This window comes from Panicum virgatum, chromosome 8K, assembly GCF_016808335.1.
Source record: "Panicum virgatum strain AP13 chromosome 8K, P.virgatum_v5, whole genome shotgun sequence".
NCBI lineage: Eukaryota > Viridiplantae > Streptophyta > Magnoliopsida > Poales > Poaceae > Panicum > Panicum virgatum.
The window spans coordinates 49,628,436-49,656,304 of NC_053143.1; the positions used below are offsets into that span (position 1 = coordinate 49,628,436).

Genomic DNA, 27,869 nt, shown 5'->3' on the forward strand with positions numbered 1-27,869 from the left:
GGGCCAAGGTAGTGTATCTCCCGTGAGGTGAACCATAATATCGAAAAATGTCGGAGGGAAGAAGGTCTCCATTAGACAAAGTGTCTCATGTAACCGTCTGTCTAGAGCTGTAAGCTGATGATCATCAATGACCTTTTGCTCTATGGCATTGAAGAAGAAGCAGAGGCTCATGGCTGTCTCACGAACCTTCACAGAGAGCACATTCCTGATTGCTACAGGCAGTATTGACGTCATAAGCATGTGACAGTCATAAGACTTCATCGTGGCGAAATTCAGCTTCAGTTCTTTCACGCTGACTAGCCTGGCAAAGTTGGAACCGTATCCTGAGGAAAATTTTATACTATGCAAGAATTGGCATAATTCTTTCTTCCCCTTTCTGAACATTGTGATGGCGGGCTACAGAAAGGTCTTTTCCATTTTCCGCTTCTTGGACGTTAAGCTCAGGACGAATGACCATATCTTCCAGATCAGCTCTGGCATTCTCATGGTCCTTTCCTTTACCCTTTGTGTTCATGATTGTGCCGACAAGGCTCTCACAAATATATTTTTTTAAATGCATGGTTTCAATTGAATGTCGGACTGCTAAGATGTGCCAATACTCTAACTCCCATAGTATGGATTTCTTATTCCAGATCCCTTCATCATGACCATCATCATCACCTCCATGATCAACTCCACGTTTCCATTTGCCGAGAATGGTAGGGACATCCTAAACCTGACTGTACATATCACTCCCTGAGAAATGTGGTGGAGGATTTCATGTCTCTCTTGTACCATCAAACTGTCTGTCCATGCTTCGGAAGCCATCTTCTGTGGCCCATATATGCAAATTTGTTCGAGTTCTTCAGCCACAAGAAACATGTGTCTGACGAGCAGTGGGAGCAACCTTGACCCTTCCTTTTGCTCTGCCCGGACAAATTACGATGAACCGGGATGGTGGTCATCAGCACAGCATGCAAAGTGAATTGCTGATTGACGACAGCATCCACTACAACAAATATAGCCTTTTGTGACGAATACCTCGTGACATTGGGGCTATTCGTCCTTACGTCAGTTTGCTTTGTGACGTTTTCTATTGGGCAGTATAGTTTAGTGATGAAAATGATTTGTCCATCACTAAGATCAACTCGAAATTGTCACAAATGATTACCGCTCTAAATTATGACAAACTTTATGTCGTCATGAAAGCTAATCGACAGACGTCACAAATTTATGACAAATTGACAATATTGATTCATCATAAAATTTGTTTTCAATGAATTGAGAAGTGGGTACACAAGTCATTTTTATTATTTAATTAGCAATAAAATACTAGAACTATTTTAGTATTTTTAGAACTAACCTTGCATCAAGATTAGTACATCATATGTTGCATTTGTTTGTTCCTAAACCATGGACTAATCCAAATATCAAAACTAATTGTTGTACTTATTTGGTGGGTTCCATATATTATGCTTTTCCGTTTTGAGTTACTATTTAAAACCACTAAAATTTTAAATCTTTTAAAGTCCTCTAGCAAATTAAAATTTGTGAAGCTATCAAAATATTTGACCAAAGGCTACACATCCAGTTATGATTGGTGTATATGGGTTAAAATATTCCTATCCTAAGACCCGACTATGATAAAAAAAATAACAAGAAAATAGGATTAAAATATTTTTATCCTAAGTTAGAAACGGACTTGAATTTAAAAATGACAAAAAAGAAATAAATAAAAATGCGAAAGGAAGGATGTATGGGCCGACCGTCAGGAGCCCCAATCGGCAGAGCCCGCATCCCTGCACGGCCGCACCAAATCACCCAGCCAAAAAATGAAGAAACCTGCTACGGCTGCCAATCTTATCTTCTGCGTTCCACCCGGGCTCCTCATAGTCTCCGCTCCTCACAAACCAGGCCGCCGCCGCCGCTGCTCGCGTTCCTCGAATCCCTAGCTCTACCACCCTCGTTGCTACCAATCTCACCTTACCTTGCTCCTATCCTCCTTCGAGATCCCGTTCATGCTCAGCCCGTCGTATCCTCCCCAATCCCCATCCCAGATCCGGAAGCTTGGGGTCAGCTTCGAGGGTTCTGCGGGATGGACGACAAGGCAAAGATGGAGAGCAAGCTCCCCTCGGCGGCGGCGTTCCTGCAGGCCGCTGCGCGCCTGGCCGTGCAGGCCTCCGCCCGGCGCCCCGAGGTCCCATCCAGGCTGCCGCCCTACACCCCGCCAGGAGGCCGTCCTGCAGGCTGCCGCCGTGCGCCCCGAGCACAGCAAGCAGGAGGCCCTCACCTCCACCGCTGGTATGCCTTCTTCCTTTGATTCTTCATGTGCGCACTGCAATCCTTGTACCGTCTCGCACGGCCCCAGCCAGCTGGATTTGTCGATTCCATTTCCACCAGATCGAGGCGGCGACGGCCGAAGAGGGCAACCTCGACCTCAGCAGCAGCGGGTCAACACGCTCGTGTCCAAGATCTGCCTCTGATGCGTAGAACTCCGCCACCACCGTTCATCTCCTCCTCGGGTTCTCTCTCCCCCTGTATCCAGGTAATGGACTAATCTTCTTCTACTAGATCTCTTCCCGCCTCGTATTTGTATCTAATTAAACTTGCTGGTCACTGCTATTGTGCCAAATTTAATTTTCCAAGAGCTTGCTTGTCTGAGTTACTATCCATAGTGTATCACATCAATGTGTAACCTCGGTTAATATTAGTAGGATGAAGTTTGTTGCTGCCCTATCTGCTTGTTGTTCTTGCTGTGCCTGCCTTAATCTCTATGGTTCGAGATGAATTTATTTGGGTAGTTCATATAGATTTGCAGCAGGCATACTAGTAGGTTGCGATCTCAGATTTCATTCATTATGTAATTTGACTGTGATAGTCTTTTTGTAGAGTTCGAGGTACAAGGCCCTGGCCCATTATGTGTTGCAACTGGACCCTGTTACATTGTTTGCAGTCAAGGTTCCCCACATGTTAGCACATCAACCCAGCACTATCAGTCAATCACAAACAATAATTCAGCAGGAAACACTCATCAGCCATACTGAAACCAGAAAAGCAGTAGACTTTTGCAAATTGCCACATTATCACAAACAATATTGCAGCAGGAAATACTCATAAGCCATATGAGACCAAAAAAGCAGTAGGAAACACTCATCCTGCTGAACGTGCCTGTCTCACTTTTAGACAGCACATTGCAGAACATATGATCCATGCCCATGCAATATTTCAGTCATTTTCATTCTTCTGGATGGTTGATTGTGGCAGCGATTTTTAGTACTAGCTTAAGCTTCAACGCATGATTCGTTGACTGAGTTGGAAGTCATTCTGTAGCTCGATAGCTTTTTTATTGAGTTTGTGCCATCCGTCCCAGAATCATAGTTTCGTTGGAGAAGTTCTTAGCATGAGGTTTCGTTCTTAGCTTGTTATGGTCACTGATTCTTGGGATTTGTGCTACAGTCTGGTTCTTAGCTTCAACGCATTTTTTTGTTTGCCTCCTTAAATAATAGTTTAACTTCTGTTGGTTCTTTCTCCATTGTTGCAACTAATACATTTTCTATCTTACCAACTTCATTTGCATCTATGCTCTTTTCAGGTGAGACCTCACTTTGGACGAAGGAGTGCAATAGAATTGAAAGCTCTACATAATTCTAGGTGAGCTTAGCCATATGTTGCATTTGATAAATCCTGCTGTTGTAAAGATCAGGAACAATAAAAGGGTTTTGGTATAACAGTTGCTTGCTTATGTTAAGAACTAATTTTCCTTTGGTTTTGCTTGATAACTTGAAACAACATTTGCTAAGCATGGGCTTGGAAAAGTTTATAACCACTCAAGTGCTAAACACTATATTCATTACTTATTTGGTGTGCATTGAATCATTGACTGCTGCACTCACTAGCTAGTAGCTACTGTATGTTCCTCATGACCAATTGAGACATGGCTGAAATGCATACTGCAATATTTGTTTTTCAAAAGTGATGTTGCATTTTTGGTTAACTGGAGTCTGCAAGTATTAGTTCACTGGAGAAAGAGCAACAACATACTGTGAATGTCTTATGATTTTGTGGTCTCTTTTGGTAGGTGGCGAACAGGCTCCAAGCTCATGTGCAGCTGTACATATTTTCTAATTTTGAAATTGGAGATTGTAATTTGTAAGGTATGTTTCCTGTCCAAAACTGAATTTCTAGCACCAAAGATGCAATTGATTAATATATGTCCCTTCGCCAGATGTTTAATGTGCTAGTAAAATTCTACATCAGATCTCGTCTCTTCGCCAGATGTGTAATGTGCTGCATAATTTCCATTGCAGACGTATCACCAACGGTTTCTGTTCAACTCTTGCTACCTATTGCCTTCGAGGTACTATCAATTCATTGCAGAGTCTGATGTTTCTTGGATTTCTTCAACAAGATTTTTTTTTAAAAATTTTTCCTTGAGCCAGCAACTGCAAAGAGGAGCACCAAGTCTGATGTTTGTGCACGTCAACAACAACTTGAGTCTGAACTTGAGAATCCGAAGCAAGGTGGTAATCAGAAGCAAGTAGCAAATCTTAGGTTACCAGGATGAGTTGCATTCTTTGAGATTTTAATACTGTAACATGTATCTGTCTGGATTCTTGTAATTGTGGAATACTATATGGCTATCTGAGATTAAATATAAATTATTTGATTTTAAATTTGCTTTGGGCTATTTGGACTGTCAACTGGGCCTTTTTGGGCCAAATGGGCATATATTGTTTAATGGTATTGTTGTATATTCTATTGGCCCAATCCAAAATGAAGTGGGCCTAGCCTAAAATAAATTGGCCCAGCGTAATATTTTGCCGGGCTACTAAACTTATGACGAATCAAATCGTTGCAAAGGGACCGCCATGTCATATCCTAATCTTTGCCATGTCAGGCAAGAATAAAATTTTGTGACGTTTTCTGTCCTAGGTGGCACTTGCATAGTTAGCCATGGCATTGATTCCGTGTCATTTTTTGGGCTGGTAATGGCGAAAAGCAAGCATCACAAATTAGTGACACTATAAAGATCATCACAAAATTTGTGACAAAAAAAATATGTTTTTATCGCAGAAGACCTTTTATGATATGGTATAGGTGACGAATCAATTTTCGTCATACAAATATCACAGATTATAAAAGATGACGAAAATACCACTTTCAGTGACATAAATGAAACATCGCAGAAGCTCATATGTGTTGTAGTGTACAGAAGCTGCAGCACATTCGTGCAGGCACAACTGTGCAACTGCACGATAATACCAGCACTATTGAAAGCCTACCACCACCACCACCAGCAGGATCAGTGTCATCTACGACAAGCAGACCATATGCTTCTACTCTGGTGTCCAAGCTCCGGTTGCCAGAGTTTCACAAGCGCAGCCATCAGCGGCCTTCTGGCTCTCATAATGGTGGCACTGAGGCACCTCCAGGTATAGGTGGCCAAACGGGCGGCCCGGTCCGGCCCGACACGGGCCCGTTTAGACACGGCCCACTTAAGCACGAAAATATTAACGGGCCGTGTTGTGCCTGCCCATGGGTTGAAGTGCCGGCCCAGGCACGGCCCGAAATTGATTTAATCGGGCCGGGCCGGTCCGTTTGGCCCGGCAATCCGAAAATATTTAAATAGGGTTTGATAATGGATAACATAGTATTTAAACGGGCCTATCGTGCTACCCATCGGGCCGATCGGGCCACCCTTTTTCGGGCCGTGCCTGGACGCGTCCATGGCCTGACAGTGAGGCCCAGGCACGACCCGGCTATCGTGCCCGTGCCGCCCGGAGCCCAATAATAATCGGGCCCGGATCAAGCTGGAGTCGGGCTAAATTGGGCTGGGTCTCAGGCCCCGTGGGCATCGGGCCAAACGGCCATCTATACCTCCAGGGCTTGGGAAAATGATGCCTTACACAATATCAATGTCATCGATGTCAGTGTTGCAAGTGGGAGAGCAATCCTGGAAGAGCTCAAGAATCTTACACAATTGCGCAATCTTGGAGTCTCAGGCGTCAAACAGGTAAACTGCAAGGAGTTTTGTTCTGCCATTTCGGGGCACCCCCATTTGAAAACCTTGTCAGTATGGCTCGACAAGAATCAAACTGGATGTTTGGATGCCATTTCCCCACCTCCTGAAGAACTACAGAGTTTTAAGCTGTATGGATCTGTAGACAAGTTGCCAGCATGGATGAAGCTGCTGTCGAATCTCAGTAAATTGAAATTAAATGTGGACATGATAACGCAAGATGATGTGGACCTTCTCACACATTTACCAAGACTCAATTTTTTATATCTTTGTTCCAAGGAGTTTCATTATGGAGAACTCCGGTTCAGGGGAAACTTTCGCCAACTCCGGGTCCTCGAGATTGATTGCAACTCCAGGTTACAGTCTGTTACCTTCCAGCATCATCCAGTAATGCCACACCTTGAGGTCCTGAAGATCCACTGCTCTAATGTATCATCCTTGAAGTTTTATGGGCTACAGCATCTCAGCAAGCTCAGGGAAGTCTCACTTAGCAGATCCTATGATGAAAAAGTGAAGAATGACTTGAAGAGCCAACTTGACAAGCATCCGAGGGAAATCAAGCCTGTTTTGAAGTGGAACTAAGTTTGTCCTGAGTGCTGAGCCCGTGATGGCCACCACCTATACTGTTCCATTCACACATTTGCAGGACTTGGTTCAGGAGCTCGAGATCCTATTTAACTTCACCAATCAAGAACCCTGTTCTAGTATCCATGAACTGAATCTACATTATGGCTGGGCGTTCAGGCTACCCGAAAATTTCGGGTCGGGCTTTTTGGGTTTTCTAAATTTTGGGTTTTGAAAACTGCAGCCCAAAATTTACTCAAAATAAACAAAACCCGACATTTCGGGTACCCGACATTCGGGTTCGGGTTCGGATTTACCCGAATAACCCGAACCACCGATACGTCACTACTCGAGGCTGTTCCACCCCGCATGCGTTGCGGGCGACCTGCCGCCAGCGGCCGCGGCTGTGCTCCCAGCGCGCGGCGGAGTAGGCGTGCCCGGACTGGCCGCCGCCGCCACCGAAGGCCCGAAACCTCACCCGCCGCCGCCGCTAGCGGGCTGCGAGAGCCGGGAGCGGAAGTTGGGGGCGTGGAGGAGGCGGATCCGGCGGGCGCAAGCTCCTGGCCTCCTACTCCGGTGGAGAGATGGAGAGGATTGGAGAGAGACGGAGAGATGGCGGCGGCGGGTGAGGCTCCGGCGGAGAGATGGCGGCGCTGCTCGGGGCTGTGCCACGGTGGCTGGCCGCTGTGGGGGCGTGGGGCGGCGGGCGGCGTCCCCAACACGGCCTCTGCGCCTCTGCGAGGCGTGGGCGTGGCCGCGGGGGTGAGGAGGCGACGCGCCGACGGGGAGACCGGCGTGGGCGGGGGCGGGGGCGGGGGAGGCGGCGGGCGGGGTCGGTCCGTCGGGTCTGGGGACTCGGGGGTGGGGGGCGACGGGGCGTGGCAGCGTGGGGGCTAGGGTCAGTGGGAAGGAAAGGATTGCGTTTGGTGGGCTGGGCCGACTCAAAATTAGTTGGGTTGGGCTGTTTTCTAGTAGTTCGGGTAGTTCGGGTACCGTGGCCTGATACCCGAATTACCCGTAATAATTTCGGGTACCGTGAGTTGGAACCCGAATTAGGGTTCGGGTATTTCGGGCTCGGGTTTTTCGGGTTCGGTCTTCGGGTTTCGGGTATTTTGCCCACCCATAATCTACATCACGTTATTCATCAACCAGGAGCAAACAGCTCCTACTCTGGTGATAGTTCAAGTCTATGTCATCTACATCAACTCTTCAATGATTATAGAGACATCTATGGATTCCACACTATGTTATGATTACTGATCATGATTTGGTTAAGTTAAAGATTCTGTTATATGAAGTTAAAGACATATTTATGTTATTTTTCAAGTTGTAACAACGAGGGTACTTAATATCTGCTGATGACATAGACAGAGGAAAAACTTGCACTTCTGTGGTGAAAAATTTGCGCCATACAGCAGTGGCAAACTTGTCATCTTGGATCGAGCTGAAGGCCAGAGAACATAGTGATTTTTCGTTGGTTGAATTTTGCCATTTAGCCCTAACCCACCTAGACCAAAACCCACACCCCGTCCATCTCAATCAAAGCCCACTGGCAATTTTGGCCTGCTACCCCTAAACAGCCCAAAACCAAACCTTTTTTTTTAGATTGCCCAAAACCAAATCTTACCAGCCCATGTGGTCGGGAGTGGTTATATGTCACTTCAGGTGACAGATTTTCGCACCGTCACCCGAAGAGGTGTGCCCTCTCGCTTCGGCCAAAAATAATTGTTGAGCCTAATAAACTAAATTAATATTAGTACTCTTCAACTATCACCTTATTGGCCATCAGCCCAGCAATATAGCGCTCATATATATATACTACACACAAAAGAGAAAATTGATTATCTGCATGCATGCAGGAGAGGACAACCACCATGACGTCACGGCATGCATGCAAATCCAAAACAAAAAATGCTATAACTATTAAACCAAGCATCAAAATTAAATTTAGATTGCATCATTATTTTTTTCATAAAAAGATCTTCAAAACAAGACCACACTTGCTTATGTTCACATGATATTTTTTAAAAAAATATTTTTCTTAGTACTAAATAATTAGTTTCAACTACTAGGAACAAATATTTTAACAACACGAACAAAAAAATATTTTTACGAATAAAAAATTAAACATAACGAAAAAATAATAATGTATAATGAACAAAACATTAAACATCCCGAACATTTGATTGTACGTACTAAATAGTAGAAATCAAATATCACAAACAAATGAAATAACAGGGCCGAACAATTTAATCTTTAAAGCGAACAAATAAAGTATACAGCTGGAACAATTATATTATGAACTGAGAATAAAAGATTAATAAATAGTTTGAACAATAAGTAATTAAAAAAAAGGAATAAGAAATTAAATAATAAAAAACAATTGATAAGATATAATAGGAAAATCATATTAGGTAAAAAATTATCAATTATCAGTACAACTGTCGTGAGTGAGTATGTAAAATAGAATTGATTAAGAAATAAAAAATTAAATTAAAAATTATCAGATGGGAATGATAGAAAAAAATGAAATAAAAGGTTTAATAAAAAATAGGAAAAATATCAAGTGTTATAAATCACAAAATCTATATTATATAAAAAGAGAAAATCGAAGAAAGAAACTTATACATCTAGAATCTAATTTTACGAAACCGAGAAACAAATTGGAATACAAAGTAACCTGCCCTGTCAAGAAAAGAAAAAAAAAGAAATAGAAAAGAAATGTTACAATGAAACAAGAAAAAAAAAGAAAAGAAAGAAGATCACGTCAATGAGAAAAGAGAAAATAACAACAGGAGGGAAAGAAAAAAATGGAGAAAGCAAAGCAACTAATGGAATGGACAGATAAGTGAAAAGAAAAGTATAAGAAAAGAAAATAAAAATTATAAAGAAAAATATGAAAAAAGAAAAGTAGAGCATGGTAAAAAAATTAAAAATAATAACGTGAATGACTAGCCTTCATGCTTGCCGCAAAATTTTTTTTGAAAGATGCAAGCAGAGAAATATTTTAAGAAAAACGAAGGAGGAAAAAGAATAAAATAAGTACAATAGAGTAAGCCTGCCATGTTGCAGTATGCATGTGTAAAAAATCACATGCATCTGCTATCACATGCACGTCGCTATCATATACATTCGTGTTGCTATCACATGCAATAAATATATCTGGTACATACTGTCGCAGCTAGTGTAATCATTGCATCTATGTATAGGAGGTTGATTTGAGGAAAAAACTATTGGGCCTAAAATAGTCCAACAGTGGGCGCACTTTTTCAGGTGATGGGCGTGAAATTTATAGCCCGGGCGATATAGCTTTCCCGCATGTGGTCACCCCAACCCGCACATCCGCTTCCGACCTGCTAGCGGCCCGCTCAAACACGCGCGACCAGTCCAGCTCGTTCGTGCGGCCCGAACCGCCACCTCGCCTCAACACACACACAGCCAGCCCAACACGCGGGACAACCCATTCCAGCGCATCACCTCGCTCCGCCGGCCCGATCCGCTCCACCAGCCCAACATTGCCGCTCCGCCTCCTTCAATCCCCTCGCCCCTGTCGCTCGCGGGGCCAAGCATCAGCTTTCCCCTCACCTCCTTATGCCATGCCAGCCGACAGTGCTGCCTTCGTCTATAGCCAATGATGGGCGTTTGCAGTGTGGGCAGGTCTGGTGACAGAGCCTAGTAGTTAATTAATTTACTACGATGATTATGAGCCCATACATGCCACTGGGGCTCAAGTCAAGGTCGTCGGTGCTGGGGCCACCGCGACCACCTGTCCCCTATTTACCACGATTCAATGGCTCCAATCTAACGTACAAGTTGCTGATAAGAGTAAGCCAAAGGTTTAGATTTTGGTATTATAACATATTTTGTTGTTATTTGACAAACAATGTCTAATTATGAACTAATTAGACTTAAAAATTCATCTCGTGCTAATCAGTTAGACTGTATAATTAGTTATTTTTTCAACTACATTTAATATTTTATATATATGTCAAATGATTCGATGTGACGGGTACTGTAGAATTTTTTTTAAGAACTAAACAGGACCTAAGGCTAATAAGGTTTGACTTATAGCCAAGACAAACATTAAGAGACAAGCTAACCGACCAGTTCATACAATAACTAGTCTGTTCGTTCTTCCGCATATCTATTATTTTATTACATGGGACCACCAGGTAAAGGAAGAAATGAAACGTGAGGAGACCGTGCACGAGAATCGCAGTCTTGGGTTTTGGCCGTGTTTGCATGACACCCACGAAAAATTTTCAAAAAAAAAAAAATGAATGCGTGCATGGAGTACTAAATGAAGTTTATTTGTGAAATTTTTTCACGGCTGGTGTAACTTTTCGAGATGAGTCTAATGAGCTAAGTTCCATTATGATTGGCTACAGTGATTGTAACGACCCGAAAAATTCACCAAATAAATCACACGCTAAATATATTTTTTTCAAAACTCTTTTTCATCGTTGAGCTCAGTTATCTCTAAACCCAATACCTTCCCAGAATCTTTCGCCGTTCCAACATTTGATTCCATTCGTCGTGACCGCGCTGCACGCCGCACCGCTCGCTGCTGCCGCCTTGCCTGGACGCTGCTCCCACGCGCGCCGCTCTACGAGCAGAGCCACGCGCGCGTGCCAGCGCCGCTCGCCGAGTCGTACCCGCGCCGCTCACCGTGCCCCGCCCTCGCCGCACGCGCCGTCAACCATAGTGACGCTGGCCCAAGTCTGCCTGACGCATCCCATCCCGTGCCGCCCGGCGGCCTGTCGCACACGCGCGACCGCCGACCGCGATTATCGCCGGCCGCACGCGCCGATGCCTCCCTTGGCCCGCGCGCCATGCCGCGCACGCCTCCCCTGGCCCGCGCACCCCGCAATCGCCGCCGGCGCGCACTCACTCTCCCTCCCCCTCTTCCATTTCCTTTTTCCCCATTTAATTTCGTTCCTTTTCCTTTTTCTATTTTTCCTTTTTCCTTTTTCTATTTTTCCTTTTTCTTTTTCTTTCTTTTTCCTTCTCCTCTCCTCTTCCTTCTCTCTTTCCCCCTTTTGCTCTGCCCCGCTCCCGCGCGCCCCCTCCGAACGCCCGCTCGCCCCTGACCCGCACAACGCCACGGGCCGCCTCCCTCCTCCACGCGCCCGCGCACGCGCGCACGTGCGCACGCGACGCTCGGCGCGCCGGGCCGCAACGCCGCACCGCCCGCCGCGTCACGCTGCTCCTAGCCCCCGCTCGTCGCGCCACCCCGGTCCCGCTCGCCCTTGCTCAACACGTGCACCGCCTCGCCGCTCGCCGCTGACCCGCCCTGCTCCGCCGCGCAGCGCTGCACAGCTCGCCGTTGCCCGCGCGCACGCGCCCGCAAACCCTCCTCCCCTGCTCGGCCATGTGCGCGCCTGCCCGCGCCGCGACACGCACCGCCTCGGCCCCCTGCGCGCACTCGCCGTGCCGGCCGCCGTTGACGCCCCGCTCTCGCCGCTCGCGCCTGTGCCGCATAGCGCCCGGCCCCTCCCCCACGTGGCCGCACGCTGCCGAGCCGTCACTTCACCCCGGCCTCGCCGTCCACGCTGCCGCGATGCGACGTAGACGCCATTCAGGCGCCCCGCTCCGCTCGCCGGACAGCACCAACCCGCCACCGCCGCGCTTGATCCTCCCCACCGCCTTCCCGCGGCTATAAAGAGGCCCCAACCCCGCTTCCGAGCCCCGCAACCGCCACCACCACGAGCCGCGCCTCCTCCCAAGCTCCAGCACCGCCGCCACCAGCTTGCTTCCCCCGCCGCGCCTGCCTCTCGTGAACCGGCTTCCCTGCTCCACGCTAATCCGAGGTGAGCGGGGGGGAAATCGAGCCCCCGAGTCCCCTGGTGCCCCTCCCCCACTGCCTAGCCGCCTGCGAGCTCTGCAGTGCCGGCCCAGCGCCACCCGCCGCCCGTTGCCACCCGCCGCCGTGGCTAGGCCACCTCAGGCAGCCTCTGGCCGAGCTGCGGCCGGGGTTTGGACATTAATCGCTGCTAGAACGCTTAGGATCTTATACACAATACAACTTGTTTTTATAAAGAAAATGTGTGTGTGTGTGGGAAGAGATAAAAATGGAATTTTCGAAAGATGAGTTTAGACGGGATGGATGGCATTTCTGTGTGATTTGCCGATTGGTGTGCTCATGCCTGTGTGGCATAGCAAGGAAGGGAGATATCCATCTTGTCACAATTAAGGACCGAGTTGATGTGTCATCTCACCTAACTCCACTATCGTGCAAACCACTCGACCGTTGTATGGGCAACGGCTTAGCATAAATCCCACTAGTTAGTCTGATAGCAATCAGGAGAGCTGAGAGCAACGGGTGGCTAAGGAGAAGGGATAAGCTCTGTGTGATTTATGCCCCGGTTAAACCTAGGTGAAAGGTCGATGACCCCTTGGTGCATCCCGTGATGGCTAGTCAGGTCTAACTAAGGTGGGTAATGGCTTTGTTGGGATCTGCACCGACACTAAGGTGATCGAGTTGCGGTACCCCGCTTGTGGGTAAAGTTGCACACCTCTGCAGAGTTAAGAATCTATTCGAATAGCCGTGGCCACGGTACTGGGCGAGTTACGGTGTGGTCACATAACTAGTGTTTACTATGGGATGGGTTGGCGTGAGTTGTTTTGGAAATGTGTCCGGCAGTTGTGCCGTGTGCTACGGCGGATGAGGAGTCCGGTAGCAGTTTAAAACTTGGATCCTGTGTGGATCAACCCCTCGTGTTACTTGGTACAAGAAAACTGATTTTGGAAAATGCTTTCTTTCAAATGAACCCCTGCATAAAATAATGCTTTGCGCAAAACAAACCCTAGCCTTATCCTTGATTTACCCTGTGCATTATATTCTGTTTATACCCCCTCTGTGGGTGTGGTTGGACTTGCTGAGTACGTCAGCCCGCCACTGGCCACCTCTCCCACTTGCGCTACGCGCCACTGCTCACCTCTGCGCGCCTCATTAATGGCCGCGAGCTACCCCGCCGGACGCCCGACGCGCCCCGCCCTCCCCATCGCCTTACTCCGCCTATAAATAGGCCTCCCCATCGCGCTCCCCACCACCGCAAACCCCAACCGCCGACGCTAGCCCCTCCCCTCGCCTTGCAGCGCCGCCGCCAGGGCCACCTCCGCCCGCCGCTGCCGGCCTTCGTGGCTAGGCCACCTCGCTTCATCCCAGCCCGAGATAGGTAGGGGGATCGAACCCCCTCATCCCCCTCTCCGTTTTCCCCCCACACCCCGGCCGCCGCCGACGCCCCTGTTCCCCCTCCCCTGTTTCTGTGTCGTGAGGTAGAAGAAGGAGGACACATTTGCCCAAAAACCCTAACCTCCTTTCTATTCTTTAAAGAGCCCTTCCCCTTTATGTTATTTTTTTCCAAATGAACCCCCCATGTTCTCCATAATTAAGAACTAGTCCCTCTGCCATATAGAAATAATTATGAATAGATCTTTACCCTTTCTGAGAGTAACCCTGATATTTCCAAATATTATAATCAAGTCCTTTCACTAATTACAAACAAGTCCCTGGATCCTTATTCAGCCCCTAATCACCTCGTTAGTCCATCATTTCATGCGCCAAAAATCCTCCAATCACTCTGAAACTTTACCACATCATTTCTAAAATAGTTTCGGCCAGGCCATTAGGAAATCACCCAAAAATATTATTCCTATCTCCATATTTTAATTTTCTCTGATTCGAGCTCAACGATAAAACATTTATTTCTTTTTATTTATTGTGTGTTTGTTTGTATGCACCGTAGACACCGGTGTGAACGAGGGAGAACCTGTCGAGGAGTTCACCGAGTAGGACCGCGAGCTAAAGCCTGAAGAACCATACCACGAGCAGGAACTCCCGGAAGGATTCGAAGACGGCAAGTTCAATCTCATCCTTTGATTGCATGTTTTAACCCAGTTTTATAAACACAACTTATCGGCAGTTTTACAAACTTGCATATATTTTGATTGCTGAAAACATGGTTGGATAGCCACCCCTTGATTTGTTATAACCATTCCTTGACCACCAAGATTAATGTCTAAATATGATTTATTCTATTTGGATGTTAATCGCTGCTAGAGCGCCGCTTAGGACCCGATACTCGTTTTATTACACTCAAAAATGGTTACCACTTGCTTTATAAAAGGTAAAATGCGTGAGTGTTGAGACAAGGTAAGTTGGGTTATAGAAGAATAAAATGTTAAGATGGGATGGATGAATTGCATTCCCTAGGTGGATTGTCATACGTTGGAGGCTCGTACCGTTGTGGTAGAGCAAGAAGGTTGGGAGATATCCATCCTGTCACAACTAAGGACCGAGTTGATGTGTCATCTTGCCTAACTCAATTATCGTGCAAACCACTCGACCGTTGTGTGTGGCAACGGCTTAGCATAAACTCCACTAGTTAGTTTGATAGCCATCAAAAGAGCTGAGAGCAACGGGTGATCAAGAAGAAGGGATAAGGTCGTGGTGACTTATGCCCCGGTTAAACCTCAGTAATAGGCCAATGGCCCCTTGATGGAGCCCGTGTTGGCTAGTCAGGTCTAGCTAAGGTGGGTAATGGCTCTGTTGGGGGCTGCACCGACACTAAGGTGATCGTGCTATGGTACCCCACTTGTGGGTAAAGTTGCACACCTCTGCAGAGTTAAAACCTATTCGAGTATCCGAGCGCACGATATTGAGCGGGTTACGGTTTGGTCACACAACTAGACTTTGGGAGGGATGTTTTCATGGTGTGCGTTGTTTTGGGAAGGCGTCCGGCAGTTGTGCCGTGAGCTACTGCGGATGAGGAGTCCGGTAGCATTAAAACTTGGATCCTTATGTAGGATCAACCCCACTTATTATCCGGTTAGTAAATAATTGCTTTGAGAAAACCCTTTTCAAAAATAAACCCTTGCATTTGTAAAATATAGCTTTACTGCAAATGAACCTCAGCCTCCTCCTTGAACTATCCTGTGCGTATCTGTGTTATCCCCCTCCATGGATGGGGTTGGACTTGTTGAGTACTTTTGTACTCACCCGATATATATTTGTGGTTTTTCTTCAGAAGAAGATCCGGACTTCGTGGTTGAAGACGTTGAGTAGAGGTTGCGTCCGCGCCCAACCTTGCCTGTGGAATTGATCCCCTGCAAGATGCTTCTGCTAGCGCATTACCATGAGCCTAAGCTGGAAACAGTCTGGGTCGTGCTTTGGTGTATCACCGTAGCTGTTTTATTACTTATTATCATTTGTATCGAGTGTCCGCCTCCTCGGAGGTTTGTATGGTAATTGTACCATCTGTTGAATAAATGTGTTATCAGCCTCCTGGGACTGATATTTGTATCACATTTAGTCTCTGCTTATGTGGGGATGCTTCAAGTACCGGGTAAGGGCTACGCCCGGTACTAACCTGCCCTATCTGGCAGAAAATTTTCACGTAGTTGTTTAGTACCGGACTAAGATTCTGCCCGGTACTAAACAGCTAATTAAATAGCTTTTTTGTTTTTTTTGAGTGTTTTACATGTTGTTTATTCATAATAAATTAATTATAAATACAAATGTATGTTGTTTTCACCATGCAAAATTATATTTCTGTATTTTAGGTCACTATGTTAGATATATTTAATGTGTATGCACTTAATTTATCATATTGAGTCCAAATTTTTTTTAATCTGTTTCAATTGTGTTTTCTGTGCAAACTATTATATAAATGCATAAAAATCTTAAATATTAGTTATTTCATACATTTTAATTAAATAGTTAATTAAATAGATTTTCTATTATCTTTGTGGGTGTTTTACATCTTTGTGGGTTTGCTTGCAATGTCCTTCACATAGAAAACCTGCGTCACATCCTTGGCGAGGATGAATGGTTCGTCTTTATATCCAATCTTTTTGAAGTCTACTATTGTCATCCCATACCGGTCGATCGTTACGCCGCCACCTGCTCGGTTCACCTATTGGCATCGAAACAAAGGAATCTTCAAGGGGCCATAGTCAAGCTCCCATATTTCCTCTATGACACCAAAGTAGCTGTCCTTATTTCCATCATGGCCTATTGCATCAATACGCACACCACTATTTTAGTTCGTGCTCTTTTCATCTTGGGCTCTTGTGTAAAACGTATATCCATTGATCTCGTACTCTTGGTATTGCATGATTGTCGCCGATGGTCCCCTAGCAAGCCATTGCAGTTGTACATCAATCGTGCTGTCACCTATGAGTTTTCTTCTCAGCCAAACCGCAAAGCTATCTATGTGATGACGTGTAATCCAAGCCTCAGACTTCCCTATGTTTTCAGACCAGACAATATTGATGTGCTCATCCATATATGGGGCCACGAGAGATGAATTCTGTAGAACGGTGAAATTTGCTTTGCGAATTTCACTTTCAGGGATTTGCATATTAGATTTCTTACCTAGTGTGCCCATTCCTTTCAGTCGCCATCATAGCGTGACATGGGGACCCCAATCGGACTAAGTTCGTCAATGAAATCAACACAAAACTTAATAACCTCCTCTATTCCATAGCCCTTGGCGATACATCCTTCTGACCGAGAATGATTCCGAACGTACTTCTTTAAGACTGCCATGTATCTCTCGAAAGGGAACATATTGTGTAGGAATACAGGGCCTAAAATGTTTATCTCTTTCACAATATGAACCAGGAGATGGGTCATAATATGAAAGAATGAAGGTGGAAAGACCATCTCAAAACTGACAAGACATTGGACCACATCATTCTGTAGCCTTGTGAGCTTATTTGGATCGATTGCCTTCTACGAAATTTCATTAAGAAAGGCACATAGCTTCACCACTGCTAATCTTACATTTTCTGGTAGAATACCCCTCAGCATGACTGGAAGCAATTTGGGTCATTAGAACGTGGCAATCATGAGACTTTAAGTTTATGAACTTTTTCTCTTTTATATTAATTCTTCCCTGCATATTCGAGGAGTAACCGGACGGTACCTTCATACTGTTCAAGCAATCAAACATGCTTTCCTTCTCCTCTTTGCTGAGAGTGTAGCCAGGACATAAGTAGTGCTGTCCATTTTCTATCTTCACAGGACATAGGTCTTCTCGTTGTTTTGTTTCTTTCAAATCACGTCTTGCTTCCAGTGTATCTTTTGACTGCCCATACGTACCGAGGAATCCTAGCAGGTTCACGCAAAGATTCTTCATCAAGTGCATCACATCGATTGCGTTGCGGACCTCCAGGACTTTCCAATATGGGAGCTCCCATAGTATAGACTTCTTCTTTCACATTGGGACATGGCCGTTTTCATCATTCGGAACTTGTTGGCTTCCACGGCCCTTTCCAAACACGACATGGACATCCTTCACCATCCAGAAAACACGCTTCCCGTTTCGGAACATAGGCTTAGCATGAGTTTCTGTTTCCCCTTTGAAATGTTTTCCTTTTCTTCTCAAGGGGTGGTTGAGGGGAAGCAATCGACGATGACCCATGTACACGATCTTCCTACAATTTTTTAGATACAAGCTGTCAATTTCTTCTAGACAATGAGTGCATGCCTGGCATCCCTTATTCGACTGTCCGGATAGATTTCTAAGTGCAGGCCAATCGTTGATGGTAACGAAAAGCAATGCTCGCAGGTCAAAATTCTCTTGTTTGTACTCGTCCCAAACACGTACACCTTCCTCCTTCCACAACAGCAAAAGTTCAACAACCAACGGTCTTAGGTACACGTCAATATCATAGCCCGGTTGTTTTGGGCCTTGGATAAGCATCGGCATCATCATGTACTTCCGCTTCATGCATAGCCAAGAAGGAAGGTTGAACATATAGAGGGTCATAGGCCATGTAATGTGACTGCTGCCCCACTCACCGAATGGATTCATTCCGTCCATACTTAAACCGAACCTTATGTTCCTTGGATCATTATCAAAATCTGGGAATTCTCTATCCACATTTCTCCACTGGGACCCATCCGCAGGGTGTCTCAGCATCTGATCTTGCTTACGCCCTTCTTTGTGCCACCGCATCAATTTAGCATTGGATTTATTTCTAAAAAAGCGCTTCAAACGTGGTATTACTGGGAAATACCACATCACCTTAGCGGGAACTTTTTTCTTGACGGACTCCCCATCGACCTCACTAGGATCATTTTGCCTGATCTTGTACCGTTTTGCATCACAGACAGGACAAGCATCGAGTTTCTCATATTGTTCATCTCGATAGAGAACACAATCGTTAGAACATGCATGAATTTTCTGTACCTCCAATCCAAGAGGGCAAACAACCTTCTTTGCTTTGTATGTTGTAGAGGGCAGTTCATTCCCCTCTGGAAGCATGTTCTTTACGATTCCAAGTAGCTCCTCAAATCCCTTATCAGTGACACTATTAGCTGCCTTCCACTGCAGCATTTCAAGTGTGGTACCCAACTTTTTAAGCCCCTGCTTGCAATCTGGATACAATAATTTTTTGTGATCCTTCAACATCTTCTCAAACTTCTTTGACTCCTTCCAAGTTTCACAATCTCTTTGTGAATCCACTAGAACCTGACCTAATTCATCAGGTGGTTGGTCTTCTGCTGCATTTTCCCCAGCCTCGTCCATTTCTTCAGCATCATCCATGGGTTTATCTTCAAAGGCTCCCGCTTCATATAGGTGAGTCCAGTCTGCAATATTATGATCATCATCTTGTTCACCATCTTGCATCACAACTCCTGGTTCACCGTGCTTGGTCCAAAGAGTATAGTTATCCATGAAACCCTTTTCATAAATATAGGCATGTAGAGTGCTTCTCTTAGAGTATTCCTTTTTATTTTGGCAAACGCGGCATGGACAACACATGAAACCTTTCGATGACTTGTGGGCCTCCGCCACATTGAGAAAAGACTTTAGACCATTAATCCACGCCATGGTGCACCGGTCGCCGTACATCCATTGTCGGTTCATCGATCTACAATTTTGTATTAAGTAACAACATTATTTTACTTGTATTCATATCATTTAATTTGGCACATAACATAATGAAATACAAAAGCCATTTCTGCGAATTTAACATTGAAATACAAAATTAATAGAAGTCCAAATTAATAGATACATTACACTACATGCTTAAATTACACAACATGATAAATAGAAGTCTAAATTAATATATACATTACACTACATGCTAGCTACCTAATACAAACTACTCATCCTGAGATCTTTGGACCAATGCCTCGTGAACTACCTCGCGAAGTCTTGACATGGAACAGTCATATTCCACTAGCCCCGACTCTTCACGTCTTGCATTATATCGAGCCATCAACTCACGATCATCATCAGTACCATGAAACTCGACATTAAATTCACGATAAAATTTACGGCTTTCTTTGCCAAGGGAGAATATATGAAAAGCTTTCTTAATCAAACGGCGAATACGACCGCTAACAAGACCAACATGCTCTGCAGGGTGGAACTCAAGTGAATGACCGGTGTGCACCAATTGATTGCGTACCGCCGCCCGAGCCACAGCTCGACGCTCAAAGGCATCATGTTGCAAAGACATTTCTAATAAGTAATATTAATAACATGTCAATTATATGTGTCACTAAGAAACAAAACTAATTTGAGTACACTAATCAGATAGATGTAAAAACCTGAACAAATTATTAGAATTAAAATAAAAACATAAATTGTAAACCATAATTTTTTTGACACTCTTTAGTTCAACGCGAACACGTCGTTCCACGCCATAAGGGATGCGCAATCAATGTTCGCGGCTTTGTTTTAGGCTCACTTTCTCTAAAATCATCGAGAAGAAAAAATGTTTGTTTCGAAACATGTCTATGTCGTTAACCTTGACCCTGCAGTGATAACACTGACATTCGGGACTAGTATTTACATCCACGACACAGTGCGGTACAACAGGACCTGATGAAGGAGTACGGCCTTGGTCTGGATAATTTCATTCTCAACTCGCTCAAAGGTGTGGATTTTATATTTGGGACCAAGACCGTACTCCTTCATCGCGTCCTCATATATACCGCACCGCATCGTGGATATCGATGCTAGCCCTGAATAGCAGTGTTTTCACTGAAGGATCAAGGTTAACACTGCTAGAAAAACTCTCATTAGTACCGGGCGGGAACCCCCGATTAGTACCGATTTCCCGCCCGGTACCACTCCTCCGGTACTAAGTGCGCGTGCACTTAGTACCGGTAAGACCGCCCGGTACTAAACAGTCTATTTAGTACCGGTTGGTAACACCAGCCGGTACTAAACTGCTGTCCAGGCCAGCAGCTAGGCCGAGCAGTTTAGTACCGGCTGGTAATACCAACCGGTACTAAAAGTTTTTTTTTTCTTTTTGATCCTTTATATTTGTTCTCTTTTCCTTTCAATTTCAATTAATTAATATTAGTAGTCGTACTCGCAGCGGTTTGTGTATTCATACTCGTATCTAGAATTCGTATTTGTATATGGAGCAAAGCAAATAAAAGAAATTATATACATACATGGATAAAAGAAATGTTAGAAATTATATACATACATGGATAAAAGACAATAATATTTACAAGTACGAATGCTCATAAGTTTTTTCTGACAAATTCTTCAATAATTCTAATCATCTTTATCGTCATCGGCACCGGCATCCTTCTTGCGGCGTTTCTTGAGTTCAGCTCGAGCCACACTTATCCCTGAATCGGAATGAAATTCACCTTTTCGATTTATCACCTCATCCAACAGGAATCCACAGAGTGCTTCTTGAATTGCCCTAATTCTTTCCGATTCGATGAGGTTCTCTTTCATGTTCCAAATCTGTCAACAACAAATAAACACCAATATTTTAATTTAGTACCTGCATGGAATTAGATACAAGAAATTGTTACTAATGTTATACGTACTTCAAAGTTTTCTTGTGTCACCCTCTTGCTATCTCTGCAAAAAAAGTGCATGTGCTCACATACGTAGTATCCGCAGAGGTTGGTTCCTTGGTTGTCTCAAACACTATATACATATATACATGTTATGAAATATTCATGATGTTTGAATAAATGAAAGTGGATGTGCAATATTCGTACCAGCCTGTTATGGTTGAATTCAAGTTTAGTCGGTGTTGACATGACTCCTAATTGTGTTTTGAGGAACCGAGACCATGTCCTTTGCATGATGTCTACTAGATTTTGATATAATTCTGGTGGCTTCTTCAAGGAGTCTCACACCGTAACTGGAGACCGATCGATTTCGATCACAAGTAGGATCCAGTGGAAACTGTTGATACATACATATGGATACAAGAAATGTTAGATATATACACTTATTAGCTAGTTGAAGTGACTCAAAAAGTTAAAGGACTCACTCGAAGTTGTACGGAAACAAAATGAATGTGCGATCGTGCTGCCCTTCCAAGGACATGAGTATATTATTCTCGGTCCGATTAGGATATTGGCGTACACTCTCCTCATGTATAACATTCGGATCGATGAAGCCAACGTTGTAAATCCCGCTCTTCCGGCATTCTTGCATTTTCATCCTGCACGATTACAAATAAAAGGAGGGAATGAGAAATCTAAACGACTTAATAGAGCTAGAGTATACAATTGACAGGAAACACTTACATAGACCATACACTGACGAGGGTCTTGTCTAGGGCGTCTTGATGGAATAGAAACCAAAAATGGTCAAAATCGATCCAAATGTCATCCATCCCCGATAGAAATGGGTATGTTTAATTCGAGTGGCTATCATTATATACCCCTCTGCACATGCTTTCAAGTACTATTTATGGAACTCACGCATTCTTGTTAGTAGGGTGTCAATCAACTCTGGCCACATAAGAGGTTCCCCCATTACAAATGGCTTTCTTCCTGCCCCTTTGTGAATCGGGATTTTTTCATGACCTTGGAGCTGAGCTTTGTGAGGTTTGTTTTCTTGACAAACTCAGCAGTAGCTTCATCCTCTTTTGAAAGCACTACTAGAGGGGGTACCATTTTTTTGGATTGTTCTCCGAGCTGGGGAACTCTCTAGTTCTCTCGCCAGCTACTCTTCTTCTCCCATGACTTTGTGATCGAGCGGTCGTAGTCCGACATTAGTGGAGGCTTTGGTTGGCACATCATGGATAGAAAGAATTTCTTCACTGCTGGATTCATTGGTTCCTTTGGCGGAGGCTTCTTTGGCTTCAACTGCTTGCGCACGTCTTCTTGCACCCAAGCAGTCAATTCCTCATCAGTCATTTCGTAACCTGACTTTTCTAGCGCGGGCTTCTCTTTCTTCTTTCTTTCTTGGGTCTTCTTCAGCCTTGGAGGTGGTGGTGGCGGCACCCAAGCAGATTGTTTCTTCTTTGCGGGGGGAGGAGATGGCGGAGGCGGACTAACACTGGGGTCCCGGGAAGCGGCCGGTGACGGCGATGGACTAATGATGGGGTCCCGGGCAGCGGCCGGTGACGGTGGATCCACGCTGGGGTACCCTTGAGCAGCTGGCGACCTTGGAGACGGGCTAGAATCCCTTCCTGCAATTCTTATGTACTATTTTTTCCAACAGATCCAAGTGTGGGGGGGCCTGTCCTAGTTCCTCTTCTCCATCGCCTCCAGGGATCTCGAGGTTGAGGTCTTCCAATCCTTTCTCGACACGGTCAACCATAACTCTAGCATATCCTTCTGGAATCGTCATGCCATGGATTGACCCGCCTTGAACAGGGACTTCAGCAACCCCGTGAGCGACTACTTTCAGTTTTTTCCTTAGCGGACATAGAAGCTCACAGGGGGTCTTGACAGCGATGTCGTCCACGGGGTAATGTTCCGCAACCATTTCCTCTCGATCTGTGGCTGGGTGTTCCGTTGAAGCGACGCTGCTATGACGCTACGAGCCGACGAGGCTTGTCTCCAACTGAGCCGTTGATCTGGCTTCTGGTGGCCACTGCTGGCTAGTTGCAAGTTCACCTTCGATCGAAGCAACCCGTTCTTCTAGGACACACATCTTCTCTGCTACTTCAGCCTCTTCTCTGTCGGCTTCGATACGTCTCTATGTCACCACTGAAGCCATGCTTCCATGGAACTACGTCCATGCCTCGCACATGTCCTGTGTGTTCCGATGTGCCAAGAGCGTACGTCAGCTCGTCTTTCTCTCTGTCTGACTTGAAGCTGCCTTCGGACACAGCCTTTAGTGCCACATCGAGCCTGACGGGCGCTTCCCTTATGGCATCGCTTGTGACGAACAACCCATCTTCCATATTCAATGACCCTCCATGAGCGTTGAAAGTGGCCGGTATGATTTCTCTGGCAACGAGATCATCTTCCATCTTCTGCCATTTCGGAATCACCGACGCATATCCTCCTTGCCCAAGATGATGGAAGTGCTTCTTTTTGCTCGCATTCTCTTTGGCTTGGCCTGTCTTCTTCTCGCTATCCTCGGACGACTTGTACTGCACGAATGCCTCCCAATAAGGACGTTGATTCTTTAAGTTTTCTCGAAGTCCGGCGTGAGTCCCTTTTTAACATAATCTTTCTTCAAATTTTTCTTGAACGTCTGAAAAGCTATAGCCATCTTCTTCATGACCCAACCTTAAACAGTTGTTCTTTGTCCTCCAGAAATGTGAATTGGCGTTTCATATCTGTCCATAACATTTCTTTCTCGGTCTCGGAGACGATGTCAGCATCGATATCTGAGGCTTTACTTTTCTTTCATAGCTTGAAGCTAATGGGAATGTGGTCCCTGACATAACATCCACATTGATTGACCACTATCGTCTTCACACCCTTCGGAGACTTTGGTTCACCGTCAGGGTGGAGTGAAGTGATAATAGTGTGCCCCTCCACAATTTTCTTCGACCCTCGTTTCTGTTTTGGTTTCTTAGTCGACCGGATGCCTAGAAAAATATGTATTTAGTACGCATTGTACTTACATACAGAATTAATGCGTATGTTTATATGTATAAGCACGAATTGTATATATCTCGGTACTAACATCTTGCACAGTCATTTCTTCTGTCTGATTATCATCGCCGTCGCCAATATCATTCAGATATTGGCTGCCATCGTACTCGGCTTCATCCTCTTCGTAGTGGTGCGTGCCCGTACCAATGATGTCCTCAAGAAAGGCCTCGTCGTCATCACGACAAAAGGGTTCCATTTCGTTTCCTATGTGAATCAACATATGTTTGATATGCAATTTTGTACTAATTAACAATGTATCAAAAAATTACAAGTGCACCTTCGATAAAGTCGTACAACACTGACATGGACAAAATTTCTAAAATTTACATCATATACATCTTATATACAATGTGCCCTAACATTTCTACGATTTTCTACTATTTTTCTACTATTTTTGTACTATTTTCAACAATTTCAAAGATTTTCTACTATTTTCTACTATTTTCTCCTGTTTATAGTATCGCAAACTAAAATTAGACATAATTCCTAACATTAGGCCACTATTTGCTTCATTGGTACAAATATCTACAATTTAGACATAATTTCTACAAATTTTTTACAATTTTCTACAAATTTTCCTACTATTTTCATCAATTTCTAGAAGTGTTCACAAATATCATCAATTTCTATAAAATATTGATATTGATACAAAAATATAATATGTGCAATTACACTACATGCTTAAATTACACAACATGATAAATAAAAGTCCTAATTAATATATACATTACACTACATGCTAGCTACCTAATACAAAATACTCATCATGAGATCTTTGGACCAATGCCTCGTGAACTGCCTCGCGAAGTTTTGTCACAGAACGGTCATATTCCGCCAACTCCGACTCTTCACGTCTTACATTATATCGAACCATCAACTCACGATCATCATCAGTACCATGCAACTCAACATTAAATTCATGATAAAATTTACGGCATTTCTAATAAGTAATATTAATAATATGTCAATTATATGTCTCACTAAGAAACAAAACTAATTTGAGTACACTAATCAGATAAATGTAAAAACCTGAACAAATTATTAGAATTAATATGAAAACATAAATTGTAAATCATAATTTTTTTGACACTTGTTGACGCTCCTTAGCGCCCTGATTTGTATACCGCAAGCGCACGGTTCGTGTAGTTTTTCCCTTAGAGTATTCCCCCAAGATTTATCAATCCGTGGATCGACAAAGAACTACCTAAGGTTTTCCATCTAATCTAACGGATCTATCCTAACATGAAGCATTGATTGCATATAAAGGGTAAACCTTTAATAGATATGAGTGATATGTAAAGGTTGATCTCATTCATGAACATAGGCTTAATCATAGCAAAACCAAAGATATGACTAGGCCTATCGTCATCTAGTTGTAGTTCAAGCTAATGAGCGAATAAATCATGCATCTCAATCAAAAGCATCTTTAAACCCAAAATCTCCAATCCGATCCCTCGATACTCCACCTACTTAGTGGCAACGGCCTGTCACGACGCCACCCCTTTCGACAAAAGTACCCTGAAGCAAGTCGAACCCCCTTTGGTAGTTCCGCCATGAACCTCTAGCCACCATGACTACAAGATCATGCTAAGCGATCTATCTCGCTAATAGATCTAGGATGAAGCAAACCCAAAGAGAAGAACGAAATCGAAAGAGAGAACATGATCGCTAATAGATTCGGAAGACATGATTATCATTACTCACATAATAGATTCGTTTGGATCATCACCGCCATGTGCACACCATCGATGAATCCAACTAGCTCATGAACTCCACCATGGCACAACCACGCAGGGAGGCCACGGCAGCTAGGGTCGGCCTAAGCCATCTCCTAGACAACTTCGAAGACTTGCGGCAGCCGTCGTCTCCCTCCGGTCTTGGCCCTAGGTTTTCGTCGAGTTTTGGGTGGATGGATGCTTCGAGATGAATAAGGTGCGAGCTATTTATAAGCTGAGGAAGCCACCAATCGAAGGGGGGGCCGAACCGCCTCAGAAACGGGCTAGGCCGGCCGGCCTACCCCCTTTCGGGCTCGCCTCGGTCTCATTTTTCGCGTGCAGACTCCTCGCATCTTCTAGAGTTTATGTCCTTCACGATTGCACCCCTTTTGACATCGTTATCTTGGAGATATCTTCGAGGAAAGGATAGGATAGGGAATCCTTCCTTAAATCTTCATTTGCTTTACTTAATCCCGAAGTATCTTGATCTCATCTTCGTGGGTTTGGTCCTTTGGGCTCTCTTGGAGGATGGATGTGCATGAATGGGCTTCGAATCAACATGGGCTTTGGCCTTGCTCGTCCTCGAGTCAGTCCAGGAGCTTTGCTTATAAAGAAATTAGCATTGCCCCTCAATGTCCTCTCTGCACTTAGTCATACATAACAAGACATATTGCTCTCTCAAGTATTTAGCATTTGAGTTCATGTTGTGACCGGCTACTTTTTCATTATGGAAGATAGACTAGCAATTAAAGAACAAGCCACAATAATAAATAAATGCAATGCTCTCAAACTTAAGTGAACTTCAAACCTTTACCTTGTTTCATCGTGAAGAGTTTTCAAAAGAACGCATATCAAACATAAGTGAGGTTCTCTTGCAAAAGATCATGGAAACACTCATCTCATCAAGTCGCTCAAGCCTATATTAGATTGTCTTCAACCTATTCTACTCATATATAAAAGTGGAAGGCTTATGTGGAGCTTGGTAGGTAAAAACAATCCTAGCAAAACATTATATCTAAAATATTGTCAAACTAAGAGAGAGATCTTATGGAATTACCGAGACTAGTCAAAAAGACTATTAGAAAATAATGTTGGAGGGGGAGAAAGATGAAACACACACATTTAGATAGGTGGACATGTGCAAGTGGTAAATGGGTGATCCCGAGACACAAATGAAGTTCTCGTTATCGGATTGCACATGGTTGGAAGATTTGAGTATGGAATAGTTCTTCAAAGTAACTTGGAAAATTAATGAAGCCAAAAAGAACTAAGGAACATTTTATTCTTCTCTTTTTTTTCATTTTTCTTTTCTTTTCTCCTCTTTTTTTATTTTTTTCCTTAGAACTTTTGATAACATAGAATACTTACCCAGCCATCCCCCCCATGCTTGAACGAATGCTCGTCCTCGAGTATGAATAGTGGGAGAACCAACTAGCTATTAGTATCTCAAATTCACCTTCTTCTTCTTCGTAGAACCACTTGAATCTCGGGGAGCCTTGTCCCCCAAAACTTTTCTTTATATGATGCCCTTGATTCTTTTGATTCCGTCGAAATAATAATCCATACTCAAAGTGGGATGTGGTCAAGGAGGTAATCACAAAAAGATATTTTTGGTTTAGGGTGGATATCCAGCGAGGTTTGTAAGATTCCTGAAGTAGAAACTCACAATGCATGGATAAATAGGCTAGCAAAAAGAAGGTTACACAAAAAAAAACAGAATGACCAGCTTCTTAGTCTCGTACCAAAGAAA

The 27,869-nt window shown here is 44.4% G+C and overlaps 1 protein-coding gene across 6 annotated transcripts; it reads left to right on the forward strand.

Annotated features, from left to right (window-relative positions):
* The first annotated feature begins 1,842 nt into the window (after window positions 1-1,842).
* On the forward strand, window positions 1,843-4,666 carry LOC120645033. Of its 6 annotated transcripts, none has more exons than XM_039921780.1 (6): window positions 1,843-2,280; window positions 2,352-2,524; window positions 3,572-3,630; window positions 4,058-4,133; window positions 4,287-4,336; window positions 4,419-4,666. In XM_039921780.1, the coding sequence occupies exons 1-6, from the start codon at window positions 1,998-2,000 to the stop codon at window positions 4,444-4,446; spliced, it is 669 nt and encodes a 222-aa protein (XP_039777714.1). In that variant the 5' UTR covers window positions 1,843-1,997; the 3' UTR covers window positions 4,447-4,666. The 6 variants fall into 6 exon arrangements, with proteins under 6 accessions (XP_039777714.1, XP_039777717.1, XP_039777712.1 ...); XM_039921783.1 differs by having other exon boundaries at window positions 2,380-2,524; XM_039921778.1 differs by having other exon boundaries at window positions 1,844-2,280; window positions 4,205-4,336.
* Window positions 4,667-27,869: the final 23,203 nt, after the last annotated feature.

Bases quoted from the DNA above. Each gene is read 5' to 3' on its own strand.
- LOC120645033 (XM_039921778.1), top strand. From the start codon at position 1,998: ATGCTCAGCCCGTCGTATCCTCCCCAATCCCCATCCCAGATCCGGAAG. The intron at 2,281-2,351 runs GTATGCCTTCTT...GGCCCCAGCCAG, and splicing joins GGCCCTCACCTCCACCGCTG to CTGGATTTGTCGATTCCATT. The intron at 2,525-3,571 runs GTAATGGACTAA...TGCTCTTTTCAG, and splicing joins CTCTCTCCCCCTGTATCCAG to GTGAGACCTCACTTTGGACG.